The sequence below is a fragment of the Ovis aries genome, chromosome 7 (genome assembly GCF_016772045.2).
Source record: "Ovis aries strain OAR_USU_Benz2616 breed Rambouillet chromosome 7, ARS-UI_Ramb_v3.0, whole genome shotgun sequence".
Lineage (NCBI taxonomy): Eukaryota > Metazoa > Chordata > Mammalia > Artiodactyla > Bovidae > Ovis > Ovis aries.
Window position 1 is genome coordinate 58,516,101 of NC_056060.1, and position 12,607 is coordinate 58,528,707.

General features: G+C 39.4%; 1 protein-coding gene across 29 annotated transcripts in view; it reads left to right on the forward strand.

Annotated features, from left to right (window-relative positions):
- The window catches only part of ATP8B4 (ATPase phospholipid transporting 8B4 (putative)), a 295,865-nt gene that overhangs the window by 225,894 nt on the left and 57,364 nt on the right, over positions 1 to 12,607 (forward strand). For 20 of the 29 annotated variants that reach the window (XM_060418006.1, XM_060418005.1, XM_060418019.1 and 17 more), the window contains 3 exons: positions 1,428 to 1,592; positions 2,568 to 2,679; positions 7,407 to 7,512. In XM_060418006.1, coding sequence (XP_060273989.1) covers positions 1,428 to 1,592; positions 2,568 to 2,679; positions 7,407 to 7,512 — 383 coding nt within the window. The remainder of the gene's footprint in view (positions 1 to 1,427; positions 1,593 to 2,567; positions 2,680 to 7,406; positions 7,513 to 12,607) is intronic. The other 9 variants (XM_060418014.1, XM_060418010.1, XM_060418027.1 and 6 more) reach the window with 1 other exon arrangement.

A 12,607-nucleotide genomic window follows, 5' to 3' on the forward strand; every position in this document is an offset into this window, starting at 1 on the left:
TATCCAAGCATTCAACATATGTTTCTAGCTATTGTGACTGTCTGAAACACTTAGCAACTACCAGTCTCCTATGTTTAGTGAATTATTTGCATATTAAAAGGATATAGCACCCGAGGTATTATTTCAGACTCTCAGTTGACTGAGACACTAAAGAAGGAGTATCATCCTTGGATAAAATTGACCTGTTATTAAATACTAACTGTATAGAAGATAGTTTATTAAAAAATGATTTTTAAAAAGTAACTGGGCTTGATGATTTCTTTAACATTTCAAACAATTTTATTTTAAAAATTAGACTTTACTACAGCAAAAAAGTTTTAGGATGAAAAGTAAAAGCTTCAACTTCTAATGGATTTGAGCAAACTCTGGGAGATAGTAGAGGACAGAGGAGCCTGGAATGCTGCAGTCCACAGGGTCATAGAGTTGGACACAACTTAATGACTGAGCAACAACCACCACCACTTCTAGTACTAGTTCCCAGAAGTGAAAATTTGTATTAACTTTCCTGCCTTTCTCACTTTTCCTCTAGAGTTATTATTATAATGTTAATTAATATCCTTGAATTTCTATTGCATAACATTTATTTACTCATCTTTATTGATTAGATTTACTTTATTATTGTAAATCTTCAAACATGAACACAAGTAGGAGGGAGTTAGTTTTAGACATCACTATATTATTAGGGAGAAAGCATGGATGGAGGAGCTGGTAGCCCGCAGTCCATGGGGTCACAAAGAGTCAGACACGACTGAGCGACTTCACTTTCACTTTTCACTTTCATGCATTGGAGAAGGAAATGGCAACCCACTCCAGTGTTCTTGCCTGGAGAATCCCAGGGACGGCAGAGCCTGGTAGGCTGCCGTCTATGGGGTCGCACAGAATTGGACACGACTGAAGCGATTTAGCAGCAGCAGCAGCAGCATGACTTTGGTGAGATGTCATGTTGCAGCCCCTTGTGAGAACCCCCTTCCTTTGATTTGACAGCCATGGCTCCTCTGAAGGTCATTTTTTTCTTCCCTGAAAAGCTAGGGCCATGGCCCATAAAACAGGCTGAGTCCCTCTCATCACTAGCAGTACTTCCTTCAGGCAGAATATAGGTTAGAAACCAACATGTTGCTTTGAACGGTTACTTGAAGTCACGCGCACCATTGATCACCTCTCAAAGAGGACCCTTTAATGGGTGTTTCAGCAGTCTTAAGGGGGAATGCTAGGTCCTTTGAATGTTTCAATCCCATTGGAATAAAATACAAAATAAAAATATCATCTCCCATTTCCAAGGGGACTAAAAAGTTGGAGTCAAAAGGACTAAGTTGTGCTCTTGGGCTAAAATGAATTTGAGTGCATAACTTCTTACTCATTACTTTTGTTGTTTTATTGTTGCGATTATTGTTTTGGGATGGTTCCAAGGTCTCTGTCTGCCCTGGCAGGAATTTGCAGGAGAAGGCCTTCGAACCTTGGCCATCGCATACAGAGATCTGGATGACAAGTACTTCAGAGAGTGGCATAAGATGCTTGAAGATGCAAATACCACCACAGATGAGAGGGATGAACGGATAGCAGGGCTGTATGAAGAAATTGAAAGGGATTTGATGGTATGCATTTAGAAGCATGATGGTTTGTGTTTACACAAGGGATAGTATGTGTTTAGAGATCTAGCAAGGGAATAATCCACTGGCTAAATCATCTTGCACACAGCAGATGTTACTCTTTCAAACTTTGAATCATGCTTTATATGTTGGCTTTGAGCTTGTCATATGTGGCCATGGCCAGAGGATTATTTCAATTAGCAGTAGCTTATGCCATTGGAAGTCCCCCAAGATTAGAAGATAGTAGACTCCCTATTCTTTGTCAGCCTCTGGTATGTCATGTTTTATTTGATGTTGTAATTTTTTCTTCCTCCATACTGTATGACCCACCTTTTTTAGAACAGGGAAACTTGCTGTGAAGAGTGGGGATCCAGCTGTGAACCAACCTAGACCCATGATAGGCTGATGACATCTGTACTGTCCAGAGCATGATTTATTCTAGAAACCACTCTTCCCTAGGGCCCCAGTGGCTAGACTGTTTAGCTGTTGTGATGTACTAGGGATCACACGTTGATCATCTTTGGATGAAATATTGCATAAGAAACTTCACTTTTTAGTTCATGACATCTGATGGTTTGTTCATTGAAGAGAATGGTTCTGCTTTTTATTTTGAGGTCCTGACTCTGAGATGAGGCCTTTCCTTTGATATACGGGGTGGGGGGGAGTCTTGAGGCTCTACAAGCCCAAATGGCTTCTGATCATTTATGCTAATGTTTTATCTGAGCATATCATATCTCTCATGTAAATTCTAACTTCCAGGACCTCTGCACTAATTGGTATGCCCACCAGTTGCCTGGATTAGGGAACCTTCTGGGGGTTTCCCCAGCCCACTTCTGTACTTAAAGGATGCTTGCTATATCAACACATCCTAATTGCCATCTTTATATGCTTTGACCTCTAAACTCTGTGATTAAAAGCCATAGATGTTATAGGTGTTATATGCATGCATTAACGTAAGGTATTCTCTATTTTTCATTAAAGCTACTAGGTGCCACTGCTGTAGAAGACAAGTTACAAGATGGTGTGATTGAAACAGTTACAAGCTTATCACTAGCCAATATTAAGATCTGGGTCCTAACAGGAGACAAACAAGGTAATTTGATGATGATGTTTTGAAAAGAGGATTATCATTTTTGTGGTGAAATTTTAATGAACCAGGAAGCTTAATTAATAAGACATTTGCCCAATACTACACTTAGGAAAGTCTTTGAAATACAAAGATGAAAGCAAATATATAACAAGAATTTACTATCAAACTAACCAAAATTATTGCCAAATTCAGACTGAAATTGAAGAAAGTGGAAAAAACCACTAGATCATTCAGGTATGACCTAAATCAAATCCCTTATGATTATACAGTGGAAGTGAAAAATAGATTTAAGGGACTAGATCTGATAGATAGAGTGCCTGATGAACTATGGATGGAGGTTTGTGACATTGTACAGGATACAGGTATCAAGATCATCCCCAAGAAAAAAAATGCAAAAAAGCAAAATCGCTGTCTGAGGAGGCCTTACAAATAGCTGTAAAAAGAAGGGAAGCAAAAAGCAAAGGAGAAAAGAAAAGATATACCCATTTGATTGCAGAGTTCCAAAGAATAGCAGGGAGAGATAAGAAAGCCTTCTTCAGCGATCAGTGTAAAGAAATAGAGGAAAAGAACAGAATGGGAAAGACTAGAGATCTCTTCAAGAAAATAAGAGATACCAAGGGAATATTTCATGTAAAGATGAGCTCTATAAAGGACAGAAATAGCAGGGACCTAACAGAAGTAGAAGATATTAAGAAGAGGTGGCAAGAATACACAGAAGAACTGTACAAAAAAGATCTTTATTACCCAGATAATCACGATGGTGTGATTACTCACCTAGAGCCAGACATCCAGGAATGTGAAGTCTAGTGGGCCTTAGGAAGTGTCACTATGAACAAAGCTAGTGGAGGTGATGAAATTCCAGTAGAGCTATTTCAAATCCTGAAAGATGATGCTGTGAAAGTGCTTCAGTCAATATACTAGCAAGTTTGGAAAACTCAGCAGTGGCCATAGGACTGGAAAAGGTCAGTTTTCATTCCAGTTTCAAAGAAAGGCAATGCCAGAGAATGCTCAAACTACCGCACAATTGCACTCATCTTACACGCTAGTAAAGTAATGCTCAAAATTCTCCAAGCCAGGCTCCAACAGTACATAAACCATGAACTTACAGATATTCAAGCTGGATTTAGAAAAGGCAGAGGAACCAGAGATCAAATTGCCAACATCTGCTGGATCATGGAAAAAGCACGAGAGTTCCAGAAAAACATCTACTTCTGCTTCATTGACTATTCCAAGGCCTTTGACTGTGTGGATCACAATAAACTGTGGAAAATTCTGAAAGAGATGGGAATACCAGACCACCTGACCTGCCTCTTGAGAAACCTGTATGCAGGTTAGGAAGCAACAGTTAGAACTGGACATGGAACAACAGACTGGTTCCAAATAGAAAAAGGAGTACACTCAGGCTGTATATTGTCACTCTCCTTATTTAACTTATATGCAGAGTACATCATGAGAAATGCTGGGCTGGAGGAAGAACAAGCTGGAATCAAGATTGCTGGGAGAAATATCAATAACCTCAGATATGCAGATGACACCCCCCTTATGGCAGAAAGCAAAGAAGAACTAAAGAGCCTCTTGATGAAAGTGAAAGAGAAGAATGAAGAAGTTGGCTTAAAGTTCACAAACTAAGATCATGGCATCTGGTCCCATCACATCATGGCAAATAGAAGGGGAAACAGTGTAAACAGTGGCTGACTTTATTTTTCTGGGCTCCAAATCACTGCAGATGGTGATTGCAGCCATAAAATTAAAAGACGCATACCTCTTGGAAGGAAAGTTATGACCCACCTAGACAGCATATTCAAAAGGAGAGAGATTACTTTGCCAACAAAGGTCTGTCTAGTCAAGAATATGGTTTTCCCAGTGGTCATGTATGGATATGAGAGTTGGACTATAAAGACAGTTGAGTGCCAAAGAACTGATGATTTTGAACTGTTGTGTTGGAGAAGACTCTTGAGAGTCCCTTGGACTGTAAGGAGATCCAACCAGTCCATCCTCAAGGAGATCAGTCTTGGCTGTTCATTGGAAGGACTGATGTTGAACCTGAAACCCCAATACTTTGGCCACCTGATGTGAAGAGCTGACTCATTTGAAAAGACCTTGATGCTGGGAAAGATTGAGAGCAGGAGGAGAAGGGGACAACAGAGGATGAGACGGTTGGATGGCATCACCGATTCAATAGACATGGGTTTGTGTGGACTCCGGGAGTTGGTGATGGACAGGGAGGCCTGGCGTGCTGTGGTTCATGGGGTCGCAAAGAGTTAGACACTACTGAGTGACTGAACTGGACTGAACCAAATATCTTCTGTAGTACACCCTGGAGTCAGTTGAGTTTCAGTTCAAATACATCTTAAAAATAATAGTTATAGGCAGCAATGGTGTTAAAATGTTTAACTGTTGGTTTGTATGTGCACTGATCCCGGTTTAGATCACAGAGTGGCAGAGCTCTGGAGCAGGACATTGGAGACTTCAGCATTACTTCTTTAGTTTCTTCTTGGTAGGGAGGTTTGGGAATCTTCGAGGAGGGGTAGGCTTTGGAGAGACTCAAGAAAGCCGCTTTTTATCAACTGGTATGAAAATATTTTGGTGTTTTAACAGCCACCACGACTGTATAAGTGTAACCTGGCTGAATTCCAAGATTGCCCATACAGTTGGACACTAAGAGCTGACCCACTTTCAGGCATAACAAAACTCCAAGTCATCAGAGAAAGAGTCATTAGGTTCAGAATATCATGATTCCTAGGAAAGAAAAGGGGATCAATACAGTTTGGGTCTATTGCTAGCAGTAATGTTTAAAACAAACATGATTTTCTGCTTGACCATCAGTAGACCAGAAATATTCAGTTAACTGGCATACATGTTTTTAAGATTCTATTTACCTGTTAGTTACTTTTTAGAACATTGGAGGATTTGCAGACCTGATAAATCAGTTCTCTATACGTTTACTCAAATCACTGACTACAAAATGTAAAACACAGAGAGTCTAGCTCTGTGCTGAGTTGTTAGAGACTTCACTTGATCAGTGTGTACAGCCATTCAATTAGTTATGAATACTCATAAGTTTACTATTTAGCTTTAATTTCTGTGGTTTCTACAAACGATATGCTGAACTTTTATCAGTTGTCTTCCTTGACTTAGGACAAATCTAATGACTCCATAGAATTCACGAGTCTAACAACTCAATAAAATTAAAATTAAATGATTGTATTGAAGATGGAAGGGGTACTTACCTATCCTAGGCTCTACTTATACAAAATTAGAAGTAGGATTTGTTAATATCATGTAATATCATGTTATCTTGTAGCATCAGTCCTGGTTTGTTTTTGAGGTGATATTCAAATTCCAGATTTCTATTCACTTAATGGAAATATGGCAATGTTGCATGTGGGAGAATTAAAAAAACTTAAAATCATTATTGTTTGCTGTTCAACTGAACATTTTGGGAGTTTTCAATTTGTCTATTATATCAGATTGCATAATAGCTTAGTGTTTCAGCTCTGCAAAGACAGTATTCAAGACTTCTGGTAAAATTTTATACAAGTAAAATGTATACAATTTACTATATCACAAGTTCTTGGGATCTTTTCATGAGTACTCCTTTTGGAAATCACGGATGGCTAACAAACACATGAAAAGATGCTCAACATCACTCATTATTAGAGAAATGCAAATCAAAACTACAATGAGGTACCACTTCACACCAGTCAGAATGGCTGCGATCCAAAAATCTGCAAGCAATAAATGCTGGAGAGGGTGTGCAGAAAAGGGAACCCTCCTACACTGTTGGTGGGAATGCAAACTAGTACAGCCACTATGGAGAACAGTGTGGAGATTCCTTAAAAAATTGCAAATAGAACTACCCTGTGACCCAGCAATCCCACTGCTGGGCATACACACCGAGGAAACCAGAATGGAAAGAGACACATGTACCCCAATGTTCATCGCAGCACTGTTTATAATAGCCAGGACATGGAAACAACCTAGATGTCCATCAGCAGATGAATGGATAAGAAAGCGGTGGTACATATACACAATGGAGTATTACTCAGCCGTTAAAAAGAATTCATTTGAATCAGTTCTGATGAGATGGGTGAAACTGGAGCCAATTATACAGAGTGAAGTAAGCCAGAAAGAAAAACACCAATACAGTATACTAACACATATATATGGAATTTAGGAAGATGGCAATGACAACCCTGTATGCAAGATAGGAAAAAAGACACAGATGTGTATAACGGACTTTTGGACTCAGAGGGAGAGGGAGAGGGTGGGATGATTTGGGAGAATGGGAATTCTAACATGTATACTATCATGTAAGAATTGAATCGCCAGTCCATGTCTGACGTAGGGTGCAGCATGCTTGGGGCTGGTGCATGGGGATGACCCAGAGAGATGTTGTGGGGAGGGAGGTGGGAGGGGGGGTCATGTTTGGGAATGCATGTAAAAATAAAAATAGAAAAAAAAAAGCAAAAAGAAAAAAAAAAGTTGTTTTAAAAACTAGATGATAATGTTGAGGATTCATAGATGTTGGTATTTTTTTGTGGATTTAGCAAATTTTTAAATTTCTTCCTCGATCTCTTGTATTTATTTTATTACCAATCATACTCTCTCTGAAGTTAAGGAGACCTATAGGCCTTAAGGAAATATGGAAAGGCCTCGAAACTCTTATGAAAAAGATACTTATCTTATTAAGTAATGTTCTAACTGAAGTGGGCTTTCTTTTGTATCAGAAACTGCCATTAATATTGGCTATGCCTGCAACATGCTGACTGATGACATGAATGATGTGTTCATCATCGCAGGAAACACAGCTACAGAGGTCAGAGAAGAACTCAGGTGAGTGTTAAAGGAAAGAGGAAAGGAGGAGAGGGAAGGAGGGGAAAGGAAAATCTGAGAGTTGAGAAAGAGTCTGCCTAATATTTCCCCAGAACTTTAGAAAGCGCTTTCTTATAACTAGTTTTGCTTTCTCTAAACTCAGTCCATTTGGGGTCTGACCAAATGGCTTAGAGGCAAATCGCTTGCCACTTGCTCTAGTCCTGAAGGGGCTAACACAGCCCGTTCAACACAGCTCACTCAACACAACAGTGGGGCACCATAAGCTTCCTTACTGTGTGTGTCTCCATCATTTAACCTTAATACTTGTAGATCAAATCTCCCAACATTTTTGCACTGTCTTACTCACTGTAGAAAATGTCTGTATCATGCTCATTAGAAGCTATGGCTGGAGACCGCATATGTATTTGACAAGTAAAAGCTGGAAAATCTAATTATTACTGATATAATTTTATCATTATTATTTCTATAAGTTTAATGATAGACTCTCTAGACTATTGGGGAAATTAATAATTTATTTAATAATTGTTCAATCACTAAGTCCTGTCTGACCCTTTGCGACCCCATGGACTGTAGCATGCCAGGCTTCGCTCTCCTTCACTATCCTGGAGTTTCCTCAAACTCATGTTCATCAAGTTGGTGATGCCATCCAACCATCTCATCCTCTTTTGCTGCCTTTCCTCCTGCCCTCAATCTTTCCCAGCATCAGGATCTTTTCCAATAAGTTGACTCTTTGCATCAGATGGCTCAGGACTGAGCTTCAGCATCAGTCCTTCCATTGAATAATCAGGGTTGATTTCCTTTAGAATTGACTGGTTTGATCTTCTTGCAATCCAGGGGACTTTCATGAGTCTTCTTCAGCAACACAGTTTGAAAGAGTCAGTTCTTTGGTGCTCAGCCTTCTTTATGGTCCATCTCTCACATCCATACATGACTACTGGAAAAATCATAGCTTTGACTATATGGATGAAAGTAAAAGAGAAAAGTGAAAAAGTTGGCTTAAAACTCAACATTCAGAAAACTAAGATCGTGGCATCTGATCCTATCACTTCATGGCAAATAGATGGAGAAACAATGGAAACAGTGACAGACTTTATTTTCTTTGGCTCCAAAATCACTGCAGATGGTGACTGTAGCCGTGAAATTTAAAGATGCTTGCTCCTTGGGAGAAAAGCTATGACCAACCTAGGGAGCATATTAAACAGCAGAGATATTACTTTACCAATGAAGGTCCGTCTAGTTAAAGCTCTCATTTTTCTAATGTCATATATGGATGTGAGAGTTGGACTATAAAGAAAGCTGAGTGCCAAAGAATGGATGCTTTTGAATTGTGGTGTTAGAGAAGACTCTTGAGAGTCCCTTGGACTGCCAAGAGATCAAACCAGTCAATCTTAAAGGAAATCAGTCCTGACTATTCACTGGAAGGACTGATGCTAAAGTTGAAACTCCAATACTTTGGCCACCTGATGCAGAGAACTGACTTATTGGAAAAGACCCTGATGCTGGGAAAGATTGAAGGCTGGAGGAGAAGGGGATGACAGAGGATGAGATGGTTGGATGGCATCACTGACTCAATGGATATGAATTTGAGTAGGCTCCAGGAGTTGGTGGGGAAGACTGGTGTGCTGCAGTCCATGGGTTCACAAAGAGTTGGACACTACTGAATGACTGAACTTGAGATAGTGCCTTGGACACTGTAGGAAGCAGTAGGCATGTGTTCTCTCATTTCATTCACAAAGCAACCCAGTGAAAGACATTATCATTATCCTTATTTTGCAGTTAGCAAATTGAGACACACATAGGGAAAATAATGTGCTCAAAGTTTTACAACTAGTCAGTGGTTCAGGTGGGGCTGAATCTAGGCAGCATGGCCCCAGAGCCTGTGCACCCATTCACTAGCCACATTTCTCTGAAAACACCATGGGTGTACTCTTACTCTCTTTAAATAATTAATATAAAAAATGCAGTTGTTGAAGCATCTGGTTGCTTCCCTTGAGGTCAGATACCGGGTTGGCAACTACAGTAGAATGGATTTCAGGTAGACACAGCCAGCGTAAGGGGAAAAGTACAGAATCTATGCTAAGTGATTTTTGATATACTATTCAACCTCTCTGTTTGTTTTCCTCATTTGTAAAGTGAGAAAATATGCAAATACAAACCCTATAAATGATTTTATTTGAGGGATTAATATAAGGGCTTAAAGCTTTATGACCATTCATTGAACATCCTTCTTGTCTTCCTTCCTGTCTTTCCACTTCCTCCCTTCCTCCTGCCCTCTTTCCTTAGCCATTGTTCCCAGTCTTTGAAGCAACAAGGATTAATTTTTAAAAAAATATTTTTCCAATAAACTTTGGAGTCTATTATTAAGATCATATAAATAATAATGATAAAATTATATCAGTAACAATTAGGTTTTCTAATTTTTATTTGGCAAAGACACAAGTAATCTTCAGTTACAGCTTCTAATCAGTGTGATATAGCAGGTTGATATACCTCTTCTATACCAGGTTGATATAAAGTAGCTGAAAGTAAAACAAAACTTTAAAGAATTAGACAATCTTTGCATTCTCATCATAGAAAAACTACCCTTTTAATTAGCCTTCTTAAGATACTGAAAACAATATGCTGACCCCCATTACACATTTTATGAATTCTCTTCCTCTGTTGATTACATTGGATAACAGTATTGCAGATTGATGGAATAGCATACACAAAGGCATACAGATGAGAAAGACACCATGTTATATTTCAGGAACCATGTGTCAAGTTGTAGTTAGAGTATAGTACAGAGTTATGGGTGGGGACAATTTTTCAGAGATAAAAGTGGTGATAGACTGAGTGATAAGCAAAAGTGAACATACTTTATCTTGAAGGTATTGGATGGATATGGAGGACTTCTAAGCAGAAGAGAGACAAATCCAGTTTTACACTTAGAAATAACACTTGCGTGACCGGATAGATGAAGTATGTTTGAGGAAAATGAATGGTATGGAGGAATGGTAGGAAGCTGTTGGAATACTCAAGTTTGGGAATGTTGAGGGTTAAACTAAGGCAGTAAGAGGTTGTAAGAATGAGGAAGGAAAGAGTGGAATGAAATTGACAGCTGTTCTGGAGGTATAAAGGATAGGACTCAGAATTTGATTTGATGTGAAGGAAGAAGAAGGAGGCTCTGTCATTTCTAGCTTGTCTGACTTCACAGCCTGGAGTATACTGAGCTGGGCAAGAACAGAAACTCATAAAATTTTCTAAAACTAGATTCGAACCCCTTTTCTGCCTGATGACAGAACAATTAAATTAGGCACTCTGGGTAAATTTAGTTCACGGCTAGGCCGTGCTATTGTTTTACTGTCACTGAGGCTCAGCATTTACCCCACTGGCATTGGCACTTCCCACTTCCTTTTCCCTGTGGGCTGACTTCCACATCCTCCTGGGGAAACATGGGTGTTCAGGGGTTCTTCCTCACTTCTCTGTGTCTGAGAAGTGCTTTCACATGGTGTTGAGTGTTCCTGAAATCCCTTTCTTCTGCTCCCCTTCATGTCACCATGCTTCAGTGACTACTGTTGCACACTGAGATTCCCAAAAGCTGCCCACTCCCAGTCCAGAGTGAGAGCAGCACCTAGGCTTCTTTAGTGACCAATTCATGAGCATCTAATCTCTTCAGTCTCTCTCCTTTTCGCTAGGTAGGAAACAGAGAAAAGGAGTCTTTTTTTTTCAGTCTGTTGCTTAGGGCAACATTTTATGCTCTGATTCCTTTAAGGATTAATTTTTTGACACTTGAAGAAACTCTTCTCTTCCGTTTCAAAAAGCCCAATTACTAGAATTCCAGATTCCTGGAACTCAGGATGGCAACTCTGCTTTGAGTTTCAAGAGTCTATTTTCGTACTCAAAAGACAAGATATTGACTCTTGTTTTCTCTGTGTTTGGCTCTGTCACATCCTCCTGAGGCAAGGTATGTTTCTGAGTAAACAGAGAGGGTTGTCTGTGGTAGCAGCGGTGATTGCAGAAGGGGTGGGGAACCAAAATTAATAACTCAAGATTTTATCCGGGTGCGTGTGGTTGACTAAGTGGGTGACATAACTGTAGTGATGTGGAAGGAATGTGAAGAAATATGAATTCTTATATACTGTCAGGAGAATAAGTTGGTAGAAACATTCTAGAGGGTGAACTAGCAATATATTTCAATGTGTACAGTTTTGACCCAGTGGTTTTTACCTCTAGGAATTGCCCTTAAGAAAACAAATGGACAAGCGTATGTATGTTTGAATGTGCATGCATGTGTTTTTGTCTGCATACGTACATAGATATTGTGGCATCAATTATTATAATAGAAAATTGGAAATTGTTCAAACACCCAGCCACCGGGATTTTGTTAATTTGTATGATATAGATGCAATGAGATCCCATACAGTCTTAAAAGTAATTATGTGTTTTTTGACATTGGAAGATGTCCATGATAAGTGAAAAGTGAGATTATGAAATATCATGCATAACATCCATTTTTCTAAAAAGGCATATGTGTGTATATAAGTATGTATGTATGTGTATAAAACACTATATACATCTATATCCATACTTACCCTACTCCCTCCTCATGTGGTTCTCTCTGGATGACAGAATTATGGGTCATGTTTGCTTTCTTATTTCTGGCACTTTGTGTTAATGAAGTTGTGATACTGGGAGGGATTGGGGGCAGGAGGAGATGGGGACGACAGAGGATGAGATGGCTGGATGGCATCACTGACTCGATGGACGTGAGTCTGAGTGAACTCCGGGAGTTGGTGATGGACAGGGAAGCCTGGTGTGCTGCGATTCATGGGGTCGCAAAGAGTCGGACACGACTGAGTGACTGAACTGAACTGAATAGTGTTCATACAGTAAGCCAAAAGATTATCTGAGAAGAACAATATATTCAGAGGAGAAAAATATTTTCCATCTAGACTAAGTATTTCAGGACTCTTGAGGTCACTTTTCTTAACTTGCTGGAAAATAATGTTTATTTCAACAAAGATTTTGAGATTACCCCATTCTTAGAGTCTAAGACAGACAGGCAGTACATAGTAGAAAATTCTGCATGAGAAGATTCAATATAAGACAGAGA